The sequence below is a fragment of the Gadus macrocephalus genome, chromosome 14, assembly GCF_031168955.1.
Source record: "Gadus macrocephalus chromosome 14, ASM3116895v1".
Lineage (NCBI taxonomy): Eukaryota > Metazoa > Chordata > Actinopteri > Gadiformes > Gadidae > Gadus > Gadus macrocephalus.
Window position 1 is genome coordinate 4,795,452 of NC_082395.1, and position 19,141 is coordinate 4,814,592.

Here is a 19,141-nt window from a genome sequence, read left to right on the forward strand (position 1 = left end):
ATATAGAGAGAGAAAGAAAGCTAGCTGCTGCTGCTGCTGCTGCTGCTGCATACCCCCTGCTCTGTTCTGCCTTCTGAGCCCTGCAAACAGAAACAGAAAAGGGAGCCGAGATCCCCCCCCCCCCCCCCACACACACACGACACACAAACGAACACACACTCACTACCATCCCTCAAAATCATCAAAATGTGTCTATATGTCATCTTTATGATCTGTGCGTGTATGTGTGTGGCGATGTGTGCAAGGAGAAGCCCCTCAAAGTCTACGTACATGGGAGAGGAGGCATGGCTGCGTTGTTCTTCGACCGACCCAAAGTGTCCTCTTCTTTCACTGCCCTGTGATAACTGCATTTAAGGCCAAACGAGGCCACTGTTTAGCATGTAGTACACAGTATGCATACGTGTCTATCACCAGCAGACTGGAGTGGTTTTAAAGTACTCAGTGTGCTGCTTTAAGTGGGTTTATAAGTTTGAATGTGTCTTAATGTGGTTGTATGTGTCTCTGTGTATATATATGTGTTTGTGCTTGTGTGTGTGTGCTTATGCCACTTGTTGCACACACGTGTTTGCATGTGTTTGCTTGTAATTGATTGGGAGTGTTTGAATGGGTGTGCAGCCAACTTTTGCTCAAGAATAGTAAAACATAAGACCAAGGAGCAATCAGTTATGTTAGTTTAGACTAAATAAGAGTGACACAAATAACCAAAACCTTGTAACAATACATTGTTTTATGAGACTAGGCCTATTATTAGAAACATGCTATCATTAAAGATATCCTCCAGCTTTCCATTTGCCTGACTATATTGAAAGGATTTAAGCACACATAATTCCGTGCTGGCTATTTGTCTAAGATATGAGAAATTCAATTTGAGGCACATGGTGTTGCTTTGAGCATTATAATTATTAGAATATGTTAAGCCCAAGAAATTGGACTGTGTGGTCTATTCATAACCCTTACCTGAAAAACTAGACGGACATTCATAATTTATAATTAACAGTTATACACAATAATTATACGTCTATTAACCCGAAATTCTATGATCAATTATTAATCTGTGTCTTATTTTTCAGGTAAGTTTTATGATTACATTCCTCTATCCTAGGCCGCATCATATAGGTAACCTGAGTGTACACTGGGAGTTGCCTCCACAGTCAGTTAGAGACTGTTCAACTTTAATTAATTCAAGTAGCCTAAACTCTCGCGGTGCTACCATTCAGAAAGCCTGCATTTTTTTTAACACATCTAGAGAAAGACATTTATGAAACATGCTCACTGGTTTCTTTCCTGAACATATCTATTCAATTGTTTGTGGATCGTGTGGGATTATTTCTACCCGTGGAAGCGAAGGAGCGAGGACGGGAGCTTGTGTGCCGACCCCCGCTGCTGCTCCAGATAGTCTCTCCCGGCGCTCTCCAGCAGCCGTATTGTGCGTCATTTCATCGCTGCTGCGTTGTGTTTTTCTACCGAGGCAACATGGCAACTCCCGCTGCGGTCAACCCGTCGGGTAAGTAGCAACCCTAGTTTGTTTAAAAAAAACAACAACGCTAAACGGGAAGTTCGGGTGATGATAAGAAAGGAAAACGCATATTGTTTTTACAACGAATTAACGAGACGAGAAGTAGAGCCGCGCCAGGCCGCCGAAGCCTGCAGGCGAGCCGCCGCACACAGCATCCCCTTCCCCCACTGGCCCCCGCACAACACCGCTAGTCTTTATCCCCGCAACCCGGGGGATGGCGTCGAAATGACAAACGTACATGGGCTAAAAAATGTCTCGCCGGCTTTGACAGCCGTCGCTGAGCATTTTCTATGATCAGTATTTCTCGTGTCTTCCGCGTCTGCTCCGTGGTCGTCTAGTCGGTTCCGGGAAAGTGCTTTCTCCTCCGCGCTTTGATTCAGTCGAACCAGTCCACCCGTGGTACAAAGGGATTTCCACGCATAATCATTGCCCGTGCGATACATCGGATGTTATGCTTGCTGCCTGTTATCAGTGTTTACCGTCATGGTTTAAACCCCACTGCCTGGCAGGGTCCCTCTTTGCCTGTTGATTGGTTTGGGGTTTAGCCTGGGGGGGAGATCTCAGTGAGCCTGGAGCCCACTATGGGTGTCTGACTGCTGCGGGGCTCCAGCGGGGTTGTCACCCATTGAAGAGGGTTATTGTGTGTGTAAAGAGCAATAGCTCGTTTTTTTTTCTAACCGATTACAGATTACAGTGCATCAATGTTAAGAATCAGGCTGATATTACGCTAAACAAACTCTTGTATACTGCATGTTATTTTTGACCTAACCTACTTGTATTGGTATTGTTGTCTTTTAGTGTTTCTGCAGAATAACACTGAGTCACTATATACCTAATTGTAATGTCTTATGTGTAACAAGCTTCAATGGCCAACAGTGGATTCCGATTTTTGGATTGCCGTGTGTTGTTGGTTAACAAATGTGTTGTTCACCAGCTATTGCATGCTTTATTATGAATCAAAATAGGATGCACTCATTCATATGCACCATTACATTCACACTGTGGTAAAAGAGAATGCCCACTCATTCGCATATCAATGTATAAGCAAGCAGAGCGAATGAAGAAAGGATGTTGAAAGTCAAATTTCCAAACGGTAGACCACTAATTATTCTGGTGTGTAGAGGACACTCACAGGGCCTGGGGACCTCGTTGGAAAACAGGTCAACCTTTTCCTCTACTCTATCACCTCATTAGCTATGCAAATGAAGTGGAAATAAATAAAGAATTTCAGCGTTAATAGCACCGTGATTCCCGAGACATCAGGAGAACAATCATTGCATGGAAATGTCTCCCTCCTGCCAGATAATGGGAATGGCAAAATAAGACGACAACCACAAAGCTGCCCATGTCTTGGCTGTCTGCCTGCCATTAATACTAGTCTAGTTAGTTAGACGGCGGGATTTAAATTGTACTTTTGTCATCTTTTACAGCGATGGACATTTCAAGGAACGCCACAGCAGACTTATTGCCAAGAGTGTGTGTGTGTGTCTGTGTGATTTTGTGTGTGTGTTTATGTGTGTGACGTGTGTGTGTGTGTGTGTGTGTGTGTGTGGCAGATCGAGAGAGCCTGCTCCAGTCCAGAGAGCATGCCCAGCCCCACACATTGCTCCTCGCTCCGACACTGACACCATTGGGTCATTAGCTCGTAGCATTAAGTCAAGCTGCTGGCCTCCCTGTTAGCCACCCAGAGGACAGAGCTAGCCAGAGCTGATCTGGGATCAGCCCCACCGCCTCTCCTCACTCACGTGGGCGTTCAGGCCCAGTGCGATGGCAGGCGCTCGCACGATGTAGGAGCCAGTGTAGTGGTGGGAGAGAGTGGTGTCTTTGCGGGATTAGGGCGTAGTTCAAGCCTGCTGGGATACGATTGCTCTTTAAGCATCTGAACGAGATCCTAGGAAGGGCTCCAGGCTAGAGGAGGGTTGTGTTGGCAACCAAGCACAGAAATAATTATTAGCATTGATGGTATTAGCATTCAAAGACTCCTTTTCATATTCTGCGGCGGCACTATGTCAATGTTATGGGGTTCCTGTCTTCTTGTAAAACTGGGTGTATCGTGACCCTAATCGTAGCAGTTCTAGTTTTAAAGAGTAACAGTTGTCATCGTGAATGCCTCTTCTCAAGAGGCAGCCAACCTCTATGGAAAGGTTAACACCCTAGATGTGTCTGTGTTTTCTTGTTTTATGGGAATCTGTATGAGCACGTCGGCTATGGTCGCTGAAACACAGAGCAAGTCTGGTTGCAGCAAGTGTACTCTGTATTTGTTTATTGAAGCCTAAGGGTGCACACAGAAAGTCTGGTTCGAGCAAGTGTATTGAACCCTTAGGGTTCACTACCTTCACATCAAACTACACAACACAGTATTGTGTTGAGTCGTGGTGAGTCATTCACTCTGTGTGGCTCATCTTTAGCTACAGGGAATTGATAATATGGGGTTGTTGTAAGTTCTTTCTGAGTGTAATTTGTTCTATCTGAGAACCCCTTTTTTATTTGGAGCCTCTAATAGAAGTGTTGACTGCAGTGTCCTATGGCTATTTACCTCTTTTAACAGTAACGGTTGGAAAAGGGAATTAGAAAAGGAAAAAGTGAAGTCTGGTACAGAGGAGGACCCAGTGAGGAGGTGGAATAATTCAGTTGGAGGCGCAAAAGCCACGCGTACGATACAACCCCTCAGCGAGCACGCACTGTTCAACTGGTGCACTGGCTGCCGGTCCGTGGAGAAGCTAGGCTTTACCCAGAGATACAGCGTGGAGGGGGGAGCGGGAGACACCAGTGCTCCATAAAGGGTGAGGTTCCTATTCCTATACCACGATGGCTTGGGCATGAGTGCGTCGTCCCATCAACCGGGACAGAAAGTTGTCTTTGGGAGCTAGGCTAGGTGCTGCGGAAGTGCCTGTCCCAGTCGTTATGTTCGTCGATATGTCACCCTCATCTTTGTAGCATTCGGTAGGCTGGGTAGTTCCTAGTAGTTGTTGTTTAAGTGCAAGCAGAATACATTTTCTAAGAACACAGATTTTACATAAAGTATTCGGTGATGGTTAGTTTGTAACAAGACTACAGCTTACATGTCATATTTGTATACTGTAATGATGTCATCAGCCGTGGACCTTTCCGCATATGAACACTGGAACTCAAATCAAAAAAAAGGGAGAAATGTTATTCTAAACAAAATAACACAACAACAAAGCTATTTACACTCCACCTGCCGACATTTAACATTCAGTTCAACCCAGTGTGTGTGTGTGTGTGTGTGTGTGTGTGTGTGTGTGTGTGTGTGTGTGTGTGTGTGTGTGTGTGTGTGTGCGCACGTCCTGTAGGGTGGTAAGGTGTAGCTGTGGGAATGCACACTGTATCAAATATTAACCGTGCTACGGAGAGCAGTGTGCCACACCAGAGGGTTTGTTTGGCCTATCCATTGCATCTGCCTGAGTGAGTGAGTGAATAAATGAATAGTTCACAGAGACAGCAGGGACAAATAGAAGGGAATTTGTGTAAGAGGGAGAGAGAGAGAGGCCGCTAGCAACGGGCCGGGGAGATAAAGAAACAGTAACTCAAAGGGGAGCGAAAAAGATGGAGGTTCCATTTGGCACGCACTACAGTTCAGCCTCCTGCTAATGACCGCATTCTCCAATCATTAAGCCGATGTTTAATCCAGCTGCGACGGTGCTTCTGCCAGCCTGCACCTCGGGCTGTTGTATATGGGCCTGTGTTCTTTAGGGCTGCACGTCTGTTCTTATGCCTGTATGTCTGCGCTTTCAGGCTTTTTTTTTTTTTTTTTTTCTGTGCGGTTTAGGCCTGTTTATCTGTGTGGTTTAAGCCTGTTACATATCTTTTCTCTTTAGGCCTGTGTATATGTTTGATTAAGGCCTGTATATCTGTGCTTAGGCCTTTATATTAAGGCATGTATATCCGTGATTTAGCCTGTCTATCTCTGACGTTTAAGCCTGTATATCTGTGCTCTGTAGGCCTGTGTAGCTGTATGATTTAGGCCTGTGTATCCGTGTGGTTTGGGCCTGCATATTATCTGTCTGGTATTGGCTTTTATCTGTGCCAATGACAATGGCATACACTAGTTAAGTAAATTCAATTATATCTACATTAAGAAAACAGTTTTAAATAATAGTTAATTAATAACATAATCTAACGTACTAACAAGTTACACACTTTAGTCCTCTGCGCCTTTTGGTTGGGAAACCAAAATGGATTATTATGCTAACAGTGCGGCTACACAGCCGGCCACCGAGCTGCAGTCCCCGTGATGCTGACGCTGTGGTTGTTGTTGTTCCCCCTTCCAGAGATGGGCAGTGAGTTGCCAGGATCCGTTGCGATGCCCGGGGCGGTGGGCGCGGGCCAGGTGAGGATGAGCGGGGCCGTGCCAGGCCGCGGCGGCAAGCGGAGATCCGGAGGGTGAGTATTGCATTAGACTGTAGCGCGCTAGCTCGTTAGCTTGCTAGCCAGCACACACAAACACATAGAGCCATTGAGCGATTGCTTTTTATCGAAAAAGCAGTACCTACAACTGTCACTGTATCTGTTTGGGTTATGAGTCATTATTTGAACTATGAGTAACTTCTCCCCGCCACACTGTAGTACACTGTAGTAGTGACTCAATGACGTATTTATATTCAATGTTGGCAGTTGTTCAGATTGGTTCTTTCGTTTTATATGTAAACACAATGATAGGTTTATTAGTTGATGCCCCAATGCACAGACACAGCCCTCCCTGTCTGTATGCCTTTGTGCTGTTCTCCAAGCAGAATAATCTTGCGTGTAGACTGTACAAAATACAGTGCGATACTAAGCTAAGCCGAATAACAAATTGCTAAGCAAACATTATTAAATGTCAGACAACCGATACCGGTGCAATTGCGGTTTAACATATCAAACATCCTTGATCGAAACGAACCACGTCACATTTACGATTAAAGGTTTTCCATCCTTTTTGGCAGTCATTCCCCTCAGTGCACACTTCAGTCAACTGAACCTTTATGTTTGCACTTGAACACAGACACAGAGTCGTGGCCCAGGCTTATGTGTCGAGGAGACAGGTTCTAGGAGACGTGACTGCAGGGATATGTACCATCAACAACAAGACAACCTATAACATCCGGTCCAGATACCCCAGAGTCTCTCCAAAGGTTTAAAATCAGTCCTCTGTTGCAGACCGGCCACTTTTGGAATACATTTGTTATCGTCCCCTGAAACCTTGATCTTGGTAGAATACCAAGAGTAACCAATCAAGAAACACTGCCCAGGCGCAGTATCTCCGCCCCCCAGAAGTTCAGCCACAGCATTGGCAAACTTTTTTATCCGAGATTGACTTCCATGTTTGTCTGGGAATAATCAAAGTATGCAGTGAATATAACAACTATAAGAACTTGTGTACTTACTACTCTACACTAAAGTACTATTACAGAGTAGTATGGGAAAAGGCCATCGAGCCCCCATTGCTACTGTAGACTATAAAGTCTCTGCGAGACCTAGCCCCATGGTACGAGCATGTCTTATCTTATGCGAACATAGATTGATGACACACACACACACACACACACACACACACACACACACACACACACACACACACACACACACACACACACACACACACACACACACACACACACACACACACACACACACACACACACACAGCAACAGGGACACTGCTTGCCTTCTCCCCACTGTTGAGGCGTGTGTGTGATCTATGTCTCGGTATGATGAAACCCCAGTCCCGTTTCCTCGGTGCTCGTTCATACTGACAGCTCCTGGTACCCCGCTATGAGCCCCACCCTGTTGCCCCAGGCCAGGCTGGTGAGCTTGGTGGGGTCTCCCAGCTGGGAGATGGTAAGGGCCAGGGGTTCCATCAAGGGGGAAAACCTCAGACAATGCAGCAAGTGTTTAATACGAAAAAAAAAAAATTTGGAAGATGAATGTATTCAATCAATAAAAGTGGGTATGTAGGTATTTTGCTAAATAATTGCTTTTATTTTGTAATTCACAGAACAAGTCAACACCACAAACCGCAAAACATCTCGAGAAATGCCCCAAAGGCCCATCGAAAGCCTGAGTTTTATAACGAGAGATAATGGCAGTGTGATATTACGTGCATTGTGTGTGTCGTCTGCGGTATGCACAATTCACCCCGGCTCCATCCCCACCGCAATAAGACCGCACCGTCTCCCAACACTCAGTGTCTGCTTGCATCACTACAGATATCATCTTATGAATATCAGAATAATTAGCCCTGCGCCCTGGCAGATGGGAGAACAGGGAGCGATATACGGCCACGTTCAGCACTCTGTCAGCCTGTTTAGCTGCGTGGACGCGCTCCTCGCCTCACACGGGGAAGCGTTGAGTCATTCTTTTGTCACGACCCGCTCTTGAAGGGCTTTATGCAATCTGGGATATTTGTTGCGTTTGGCTAGGGACGTCGTTTCGTCAACGCTTCTGTCGAGCGCCAGGCTTCAAGGGAACGGAGACACACGCATGCTGAAGACGCACACGTACACACACCCACGCATGAACGCATGCACATGCACTCACACACACACCTAGGACAGTATTGTATATATGTTTCCTCTGCCGGAGGAAAAGGCTGAGGGATGCGGGGATGAAGTTGTTGTCATGGCTACCGCGCCCGGTTCGGTTCTGGAGGGCTCGGTTTATCTGGCGGTGTGGCCCACCGTAGCTGAGGGTCTCCAGCGGGGGTCCCCCCCCCCCCCGGCGCTCTTCACCGTAGTTCTGTTCACCGTAGCGCTGTGGGAAACGTCCCTCCGTTTTAATGGCCCTTAAGCACGCAATCGCTCACCGGAGGTCTTTTTCGCCGGCATCATTTATTCATAGTCGTCTGCGGCGACGCAAATCAATTATAATGGGGACGACCTGCGACCCGAGCGCCAGCAGAAGATCCATGGCCTGAGACTGTCCGCCGTATGTATTAATGGGACACCGCCTCGCTTACACCGTGGCGCGTCGTCAGCATGCGCAAGAAGGCGCCACACAACGCACGCTCAGTCCCGATTAAAACAAGGATTACAGATTCAGAATGTGGCTCTTCTCCGCGCATCTCCACATATCATGTCCCCCAGCCCCCCCCCCCCCCCCCCCCCCGTTAATAACCACCGCAAATAAATAAATAAAGGCCAGCGCCGCGGCAGTGATATTAGAGTCATTTCGCAGCCCTCCGGCCCCAGCTGGCTCACACTCGGGGCCCCTAAATTGGATGTGTCAGCTCCCGGCGACGGGCATTCCGCCCGTCACTGAGATGCAGCGGCTAAGCGGCTAAGCGGCGCGGCGCAGATGTCACATTCTAAAGCCTTCGCCGGCGTCTGTGAGGGTTTGGTGGGAGGTGAGGGGGGGGGGGGGGGGAGGGGGGGCACGTACTGATTTGATGCAGGGGTACATCTATCTAGGGGTACGGGCGGGGAGATTGCGGCGGGAGGAATAGTGATCCGGGCAGATTGCCGGGGAGAGAGGCAAATAATACGCAGTGGCTGGGGGGTGGTTGTGTGAAAACATGCGGGCGGCTGTGGGTGACAGTTGTAGTAGGTGTTCCTCTTTGGTATTGGCCTGTTCTTAGTCTAAGCTGAGGTGTGAACACACCCCGTCGGTGCTCACTCATAGTCTTAATGAGCTGCTCCCCCTCATCAATCACACCGGTTCTGCTTCTGAGTCATGACGGGTTTCTCTCTGCTTGCTTCTCAGAATGGACTTTGATGAAGAGGATGGAGAGGGCCCTAGCAAATTTTCAAGGTGAGGAAGACGACGTGGAGGCTGCTCTCTATAAGATGTGTTTTTATTTGTCACATGTGCTGTTCTGTATAAGATGTGTTTTTACTTGTCACTTATTAGTCATTCATTTCAGGGCTGCAACGATTAGTCAATAGACAGAAACGTATATCGGTTAATTGTTGAAGCTATTTATCATGTTCAAATAACAAACATGGGTTATTATAGAAAGAATAGTTTCGCAATTATTGGCTGCTTGTCAGAATAAGTGAGGACATTTAAGAAATCCTTTTGGACTCTTAATTTGCAATGACATTTGCGACTATGAATGGCATTTCATAGATAAATTGATTGATATGAAATAATCATTGAAATATTCAACAGTGATCATAACTCTTTTATGCAGCCCTGTTGTATTCCTCTTTACAAAAGTAGCTGCTTCATTGAGCAGCTGAGTTTTTATTTGTCGTGTGAATGACCCCCCTTTAATTGGTCCACGGTGGTTCGGTCCATCATAAAAAAGGATGCAGTCCATTTTTGCCTTTTGCTCTTTTAAGATAAGATCGGAAAAGATAACATCATAACTTAACTGATCCCCGGGCGGGGCATCAAATGAACAAACAAATGTACATGAAGTGCTTGGTTTGCCTTATGTCAAGTGTTTGGGTCACTGTATCACTGGGTCCTTTCTTTTCACTCTATGCACTATTGTGTGAGAAGAAGCGTTCCATTGCGGCCATCTTCTCACACTCTGTTGATCCCCACTTGTTTCACTCCTTGTAATCTCTCTTGTAGTTGTATGCCCCATTATGTTCAAAGCCAATACACAGTCACCCTTGTTCTGTCCAAAGGGGTGCAGCGTGGAGGGGAGACACTGACCTCTGCTGGGGATATCAGGAAGTGCAGCAACCCACTCCGCTGACAATAGAGTAGTCGAACTGCATCGTGGTTGTTTGGTGGTGGTTGTAGTTAAACCACATTATCTCTATGTTCTCACGTTATCTTGCAAGTTAAACAATTGCAGATGCAATTGTGCAATCGTTATATGCAATAGCAATTGGATTGACTATTGGTTTACCGTTGAATTGTTGAGCACTTTGTGGTCCCTCCCTCTACCACACTGGAAAGGAAACACACACACACACACACACACACCAGGGCCATGAGATCTGACATGCCACAGGAGTGTGCTTGCACAACTTTGGTAATGGCGTTCATCTCCCTCTAGAGCAGAGCTGCCGTTATTTTAATTTACCCAGCGCACTCATCGCACTGAATGCCTTTTTTTTTTATCGACCTTATTTCTTTTATTTGTCCAGCGTGCCTGTTTTATTTGAGCTCATCCATTACCGAGGAGGGGACACCCCCATGCGCCCGTTACTTTGTCTCACTGCTCCCCTGGCACTAGCCATGCTGAGGCGGCGGCGGCTGCTGCTGCTGCTGCATGTAGCCGTCAGAAGGTTTAAACGGCCTCGAGCGTCGTCCACTGAGCCGCGGTTGTGTCGGGACCCGTGGCGAGGCGAGGGGGGGTAAGCCACGGGCGCCGGGCCTCAGCCCCATGCTGTGCGTACGCCCCGCAGCGTGTGTCGCTTGGTTACAGATGTGTTTCTCTCTTCCCTCTCTCTCTCTCTCTCTCTGCGCAGGTATGATGATGAGCAGGTTCCTGGTGGTGGTGATAAGGAGAGATATGCCAGGTAGGCCTAGCCCGCAAGGGGGGGCCGGCAGTGGTCCTGCCCCCGGCTCAGGGACAGCGTCAGCACTAAGCTCCAACAGGCCGACACCACCGCCTTCAGCACGCCCTCCTCTAACCCGCGCACACACACAGATAGACACACACACAGACACACACGCACACGCTGCTACTGCAAGACAAGCACTAACCCTGTCGACCCAGAGCGAAGAGGCTAACTGTTTTGATGTGTGATTTTCTTTTTTGTTCGTGTCCAAAAGTTGTTATCTAAATCTGAATGGTTTTAAGGATTTTCTCCTTTATTTTGTTACCTCGACTGAAAGGTTCGCTGCTAGTTAAAGTCTTAATTCATGAATCACAGCAATGAACTGAAAAAAAATAACTTTGATGTGCATTTGTTAAGTTGTATACATTTAGACTAGATATTATGTATAAAGTTTGATGTGTTTTCATAAACGGGAAGCACACCGTACGTGTCCTGTCAAGATACCCACCCCACATGGTTTTCTCTTCCAATTCACGGCTGTCAATGGCAAAAACTAAACCTTATGTTCCGCCATAAAAAGTCATATGTTTGAAAATGTCTCTCTCCAATGAAGGACATTTGAGAAACAGGATTACCAGGATGGTTAATATACTCTCATCCTGTCATTCTCCAGTTCTTCCACAATGCACACAGTAATGTTAACAAGCTTAAAGACAAAACCCCAACAACACTAAGGCCACCTTTTAGTTTTTAACCACTGTTTAGTGCAGGCTTTCATTAAGAGGTGCTCCTGAATTGCATTTTTTAATAACACGCTGTATCAAAAGCACACCACGCAAGTACAACATTAATTGAATCAAATAATGTTTCTGCCCTTAGCTGCCGGAGCAAATCCTATCAAACGTAGGCTACAGTTTTTAATTTATACACTACAATGCTATATTTGGTCAATTAATGTTTATCTGGATTATACCTTTTTGCTTTTTAAATGCCTTTTCTACTACATTTTGAGCAAATTAAAGCCAAGCCAAATAAAATGGGTACCAAGCCTTAGAGGTATGACCAAGGGACTTCTTCTATTCTATCTAGACTGTTCTATGTCTGCATACCCTTGGACCTTGTATAAAAATGCTATTGCATGCTTGCATCCGTGATAGTCCTTGGTAGGAAATAGGGTGTCAGACCATTGGCAGTACCATAACCTGTAGCAAGTCAATGTTGTGTATGTGCACCCCATGTGTCACCCCGAGCCACCGCCACCCTCACCCCCATCCCGGTCCGACCCCGGTGCTCTAACACGCCCTCCCTGTTTCAGAGAGAACCACAGTGAGATCGAACGGCGCCGGCGCAACAAGATGACCCAGTACATCACGGAGCTGTCGGACATGGTGCCCACCTGCAGCGCCCTGGCCCGCAAGCCCGACAAGCTGACCATCCTGCGCATGGCCGTGTCCCACATGAAGTCCATGAGGGGCACGGGCAACACCTCCACCGACGGCGCCTACAAGCCCTCCTTCCTCACCGAGCAGGTAACCCCACAGGCAGCCCCACACCCGTGCTGACCACGGCGTCCCGAACGACCGCGGCGTCCCGAACGACCGCGGCGTCCCGAACGACCGCGGCGTCCCGAACGACCGCGGCGTCCCGAACGACGCGGACGTTCAGAACGACGCGGACGTTCAGAACGACGCGGACGTTCAGAACGACGCGGACGTTCTGAACAACCGCATCGTGCTGAAGGGGCAACCGTCCGAAGCCAGTGTGGTGGTGTTTCGTGTAGCAGAGGGGTTGTAAGGTCGATGGGGGGGGGGGGGGGGTTGCTGTGTTTTATGACTACCCATTACCGAGAGCACTTAACAGTTGGGTTCCCCTGGGGCTTTGGGCTTTTGAAGAAATGCCTGCAGTGGTCGCCAGGGAGGACGTCAACCTTTCTGAGCTGTATGTTACACCCTCGGTTGTTATGAACAAACCGAAACGCCGATGCTAATGCTAATGCTAATCGCTTATGGTCCGTTCAGACACTGAACGTATTTGAAACGTTTTTAAAAACCAAGCAGAAGCAAGCCCCTGTAATCCTGGGCCGACCTCATCCAGACGATGTATGAACACGTCACTCACTCCTCTACGTCTTTTTCGTGTGTGTGTTTATGCGCGTGCGTGCGTGCGTGCGCTGTGTGTGGCGTAGGAGCTGAAGCACCTGATCTTGGAGGCGGCGGACGGCTTCCTGTTCGTGGTCGCCGCGGAGACGGGCCGCGTGATCTACGTGTCGGACTCTGTGACGCCGGTGCTGAACCACCCGCAGGCGGAGTGGTTCGGCAGCACCCTGTACGAGCAGGTGCACCCCGACGACGTGGACAAGCTCCGGGAGCAGCTCAGCACCTCCGAGAACTCCATGACAGGTAGCCGCAGTCGAAACACAGTGTCTTCTAGTCACTGTGTCATCACTGGTCCGGTACCATACAGCACTGTGTAGTCACTGGTCCGGTACCATACAGTCCTGTGTAGTCACTGGTCCGGTACCATACAGTCCTGTGTGGTCACTGGTCCAGTACCATACAGTCCTGTGTAGTCACTGGTCCGGTACCATACAGTCCTGTGTGGTCACTGGTCCAGTACCATACAGTCCTGTGTAGTCACTGGTCCGGTACCATACAGTCCTGTGTGGTCACTGGTCCAATACAATACAGTCCTGTGTGGTCACTGGTCCGGTACCATACAGTCCTGTGTAGTCACTGGTCCGGTACCATACAGTCCTGTTTAGTCACTGGTCCTGTTTGCCTGGTACCATGCTGTACTGTGTTTTTTACCGTGTTTCTAGTACTATGTACCAGCGTATTATACCAAGTATTCAGTACCATGTACGTTTTTCCAAGTATTCAGTACCAGGCATTTTGTACCGTGTTTCCAGGACTATGTACCTGCATATATATTACCAAGTATTCAGAAGTTTGTACATAGTGCCATGTATTCATTTCCATGTACCAATTACCATATATTCAGAGCCATGTACCTCCTACTAGGTATCCAGAGCCATGTAGTACCATCGGTTCAGCACCATATTGTGTACCTGTTACCTTGTAATCAGAACAATATACTTGGATTCATGTATTTAGTATTCACCACGTACCATGTACCTCGTACTGCACTCATTACAATGCAGACAATGCTTTTAAGAAGAGTTCATGTCCACAGTCAAATAAGAATGATTCCGGAAAAAAATTGAGGGGGCTACCGCAAGGTTTCTGACAGCATATCACACAGCCGAGACGTGAACTGAAACGGTTTCCTCCTTCTGGTTGCATGCTACTGAAAGCAATCTTAGAGGCTTGCACAATCTGAAGTGCCTGATATTATCGGCACAAGTACGGGTAGTACTTCGTGTGACCACGAGATGGCGCCATTGTCTAGTTATATTCTCTCTCCCCCCCCTCCCATTATTTCCTTGGTGCCCAGAGGTTCCATCCAGGTATCCAGGCATCTGTCCATGTGTCAGCCTCAGTTTCTGGGGGATTCTGAAATCCCCCGTGCCGACAGGGCGCGCTTTATTACCCAGAAGGCTTTGATAAGCAACAAGAGGTTGTTATCTCCTCCAAGTGCCGCTGCGGAGGAGAGATAAAAGCACGCAGAGGGACGCACAGGCACCGAGGCAGACGCACAACCGCACACTTAAGTAGATGCAGACACAAACATGATATGAAGGTCCACGTCCCGTCGTGAAATTTCTTTGTGAGGAAAGCAATGGAATGAAAGCCGTATGTCTTCCAAGCACCGCCTTGCTGTGTGTGTGTGTGTGTGTGTGTGTGTGTGTGTGTGTGTGTGTGTGTGTGTGTGTGTGTGTGTGTGTGTGTGTGTGTGTGTGTGTGTGTGTGTGTGTGTGTGTGTGTGTGTGTGTGTGTGTGTTGATGCATAGCAGGGTTGAATTTTGGTGTGCGTGGCACTTGGTGTTTTCTCCAGCTGTCCGCTGCTTACGTCGGAGCGGCAGACCTTAACCACAACGGATAAAAAAAAAGGATGTAGCTGTTTTCTCATTGCCCGGTTGTTGCTCTTTTCCGTGGGTTAAGGTCCCAGTCACAATAAAAACGTTCTGGTTTTGTCCTCTGAATAAACCCCTTGGATCTCATCTTACGACGCTGGGCGGTGGTATGTACGCCTCTTAGACCCTAACCCTGTTAAAACTAAACCGAATGTACAAGCCGGAATTCTTCCTGTTTTCTCTGTTTCATTAACTTGAAAAAGGGGATACTGGGGTTATTTAAGTCAACTCAAAGCCTGTCGGGTTGAATTGGTGCGCGTGCTTTCATGGAAGTACAGCCAAAGTGAAGTCCCCTCTGCTTCGGTTTGTGTCTCGGTCTTCTTGAGTTCGTATTGATCTAAACCATGAAGTTGTGTTTTACCTCCCGCTCCACAAGGGAAAGTAGACGTCTGGGCCCCACAGCCATGCAGGGCCGCGTTTTGAGCCAGGCGGTCTGAGCTTTGAACAGCTTGAGATTTATTCCAATGCGGCGTGCGTCTGGGCCCGCTCCACTTCCTCAGTATTACACAGCCAACACGGAGAGGAAAGAAACTTAGTTGCATTGCCAAAAAATTGTTAAGGGGAGGTAAAGTAAGTCATTTCTCTCGAGGCAGAAAGCCTTTTAAATATTAAAGCAATGCGACAAAATATGTGGTTTAACGACGTTTGGGTGGTCAGATGTGGTCATATTTTTTCCCGACCCACAGTATTGAACTCATTTCCTGACCTTTGATGCTGTGAGAGCCATGCATTTCTAAAACATTTCCATATTGGTATCCTGCCACATTGCCGTGGATTTAATTTCTATGGCAGTCAATGTTGCATAAGGCTGCGCAGAAGGTGTCCACATGTCCGGGTGAACTGGCGGCCGCCTTCTGCATTGAAGATTATTGTTTTTCACCATCGTGATCTAAAAATAATTGTTGGCAAAATGCTGGATGGGGATGCTCCGGCGAGTGCCGGTGGAAAGCGCTCGGAGGCTGTGGTTGTTGTAATCATTGCAATGCTTTGCACAGGAAGGCTGTGTTTGGCTTCGACTAACCATTGGCAGTGAAATCAGCTTGTTGCATATTAACTTCCCGAACTGAAGAGCAGAGGGGCCTGATAAGTTTGCCTTGTGAGGTCGTCCACAGGAGAGTCGAGACGACGGTGAGATGTTGTCCGTCTTTGGAAACCTATTCAACCACGCGGAAGAATGTGTTTTCATTTGGTATTCTATCTTACGGTGACTAACCAGTTCTAGTTGACCTGTCCCGCTTTGATTCACTAGTTCAGTCGCTGCCAAGGTAGGAAAAGGAACAACAAAGTGGAAATCGTCAGGGACCAAAAATGTGTTGATAGCAAACGACGGCGAGAGACCGCAGTTACCATGAGGCATTGCCCCGGCGATGCAGTAAATGTCATGCCGGTGATGACTCACGGAAGTAACCGGGCAGACAACAGAGCTGCACTCATGTCAACAGCCACAGCGGGCGTTGTTGTTGTTGCTGTAGCGTCCTGCTGCTATTCTGCCCGGTAACCAGAAAAAGCTGACGTCTCACCAAACCGTTGCGTCATTAGTGGAACATGCCGCTCCAGCCTATTTTCTTTCCGGGGAAAAAAAAGAGGTGATAATTCGTTTGGATGGGAAATCCTAATGAGAAAGATATCATTACATTAGCAACAAATTCGATGCATGCTCCGGTAGCTTATAATATAATGAAGCCTCTCTTCAGTCATTAAAAATAATTTATAATTCTGCCTAATCCATATCAGGTCGCTGTTGAGACTGTTGAGTAGAGCGGTGTGGGCGGATCCGTCTTCGGGGGGGATCCGCCCCAAGGGGTAAACCGGAACCAACCACCAAGGGTGACATAACGCATCCTAACCAGGTCTGCTCCTTGTGCTCCTCTTCTCATGAACCCGCGAATGGGAGAAGCATTTAGGGCATCTTTAAAAGAGACGGACCGGCTGAACTCCCCACCTCACCGCAGAGCGAGCCTGGGTACCCCTCTGGAACGAAGCGCATTTGGAGCCCCGTGTGTCCGGGACCCTGGTCCTCATGGTCGTTATGCCTGGGGTCCGTGGCATTGTGTGAAGCTAAGGGAACAGAGAGCGTTGCCGTACAGCTCGGCTGCCCTTTCCCCCCCCCCCGCCGCCTCCCCTCGAGGGCGATCTGCATTGCTGCCGAACCTTCCACCCAAACAAAGTAGTTCACCCTATACCTGCGCTCCTTGGCTCGAGGGGATCTCGGCCACTTCACACTCGGAGGGGTCGATTGACTGATCTCCTACTCGGCGTCAACGATCCAGGGGGTGTCCTGCGGTCGCTGGAACAATGTTCCCGTTTTTTTTAAAGCCGTGTCTGAAACCCCGACATGCGAGGGATACGCGCGCATATTTACCCCCGCAGCGCAAACACACAATGTTCACGCCGGGACGCCTTAATCATTTGAAATATGTCGACGGAGGTGGATCGGGGAGGGGGGGTGGGTTTGGTAGCATACTCTGGCTCTGTTTGCCTGAACGCCACCGGGGTTCCTGGCTGAGGTGAGCTTCTTCCCCCGCGCCCCCATCGACTTAGCCTGTAATCGACGGAGGCAGCGTGAGCGCGGAGCCCACCCGCCCCGACCGCTTCCAGACCCCCACGTCCATAGCGATGCCTCGGGTCGCCCAGCCTGAGCGTCTTGTGTATTCCCAGTCCCAGCCCTCCCCTTCTCATCCTCGTACTGCCATGTTATCTCTCCCCCCCCCCCCCCCCCCATCCCCCACACTTCTGCGTGTGGGCGCCTAATCACTGTCAGAAAGAGCGGCACTGACGTATTGGACCTGATTCACTCATAATCTAAAACACTGCTTTCCTTGCTCTTCCTCTCCTCGCCCTTTCTCTGCCCCGGTTCTTGTTCAACAAAATGCAGGAACTTTGCACTTAAGCACTTATGTGTTGTAGCCGTTCCTATTTCCGACTCTATGCTTTTGATTGTTCAACCCCCCCCTGGTTAAGTGGCTTTTGATAACGGTGTCGCGTTCATAAATGCATGTAAATGCCATCGGCGCCGCAGTCAGCCACTGCGACATCCTGCGTTGGCCATTCTGAGCCCATAGTTTCAATCATGAGTGTAGAGGTTGAAGGGTTCCCAAAATAAAAAGAAGTGGATTAGTTAGTGGTTCATCGAAGGGGCAGGTGGGCGAGCCGAAACCATTTCAGTTTGCGCGTCGCCTCCGTCAGAAACCCAGTGTGCAGAGGGATAAATGGCACGCCGAGACAAGCAGATTGTGACGGGACGAATGCGCTCAGTGGGATATCGAGGGGGAGAAGGGAGATCAGGTGGACGTTGGAATGCAGAGGAGGAAGGGAGTCGAAGGATAAATAAATGGTTGGCGGGTCAGAGGTGGATCTGATGGCCGTTCCTGGTACAGTACTCTGCTTTCTCCATAAATAGTTCCTTGAGCAGAACAGCTTGGCCGGGACTCGGGGTGAAGTGCTGTGGGGAAACGTCCTGTTTATCCAAAGCCTCGATTGAATTAGTTATGGCCGCCACCCGCCAGCTCTATTTCCAATGTTCTTTTGGTCTACTTGTTTTCGCCTCCTTACGCCTGATTATTAGCTTGTTGTTTTCTTTCATGACGTCCATTTTTTTCCCAGACATCTTTGTTTGGCTTACGCATGCTTTGTTAGCATACCTAGCGTTATGAGCTATCGTCGTTGTGTTTATTTGTTTCAACAGAAATAACCTACTCGGTAGTGCATGCGTGTGAGGTACGAGCCAAAGGGTGATGCTTGATGACTCTGGGAAATTTCCACCAACAACCCAGTGTCCCGGAAAGGCTGGTCACGGAGCCTTGAAGCCCGAACCGGAACCCCTTAACCCTGCAGACGGAGTCCAAAGGGAACCTCTCCTGCACCATGAAGGGGGGGGGGGGGGGGCATCCTCTTCGCTCACGTCCCTCCGCACCGTGCCAGCTGCAGCAGCTGCCTCGCTCGCCCACTGTTGTCGTCCTCTTCAACGTCCTCCTCTCGCTCTGGCTCCAATTATGATCCCCTTGTTTCCCCCCCATGCCCAGCCCGCCTGCGTTCTGGCTAGTGTGACGATCTGCGGTGCTGCGGTTTGGGTCGGTGGTTCATTCGGGTGAATCTCTTTCTCCCACGCACACGCTCCTTGGACGTGACGGGGTCCCGCGTCCAAACGGCGCACCGGGGAAAGATTAGGGGGGAGGAATTTGCCCGTGACTT

At 48.6% G+C, this 19,141-nt stretch overlaps 1 protein-coding gene across 4 annotated transcripts in view; it reads left to right on the top strand.

The window, feature by feature from the left end:
• Positions 1–1,217: 1,217 nt before the first annotated feature.
• arnt2 (aryl-hydrocarbon receptor nuclear translocator 2) overlaps positions 1,218–19,141 on the top strand; it is a 56,935-nt gene continuing 39,011 nt past the window's right edge. Inside the window, exons 1-7 of one of the 4 annotated variants that reach the window (XM_060070762.1) lie at positions 1,218–1,504; positions 5,809–5,920; positions 9,218–9,265; positions 10,885–10,935; positions 11,797–11,820; positions 12,233–12,446; positions 13,103–13,316. In XM_060070762.1, the coding sequence (XP_059926745.1) occupies positions 1,474–1,504; positions 5,809–5,920; positions 9,218–9,265; positions 10,885–10,935; positions 11,797–11,820; positions 12,233–12,446; positions 13,103–13,316 (694 nt within the window). In that variant the 5' untranslated portion in view covers positions 1,218–1,473. The remainder of the gene's footprint in view (positions 1,505–5,808; positions 5,921–9,217; positions 9,266–10,884; positions 10,936–11,796; positions 11,821–12,232; positions 12,447–13,102; positions 13,317–19,141) is intronic. The other 3 variants (XM_060070763.1, XM_060070764.1, XM_060070765.1) reach the window with 3 other exon arrangements.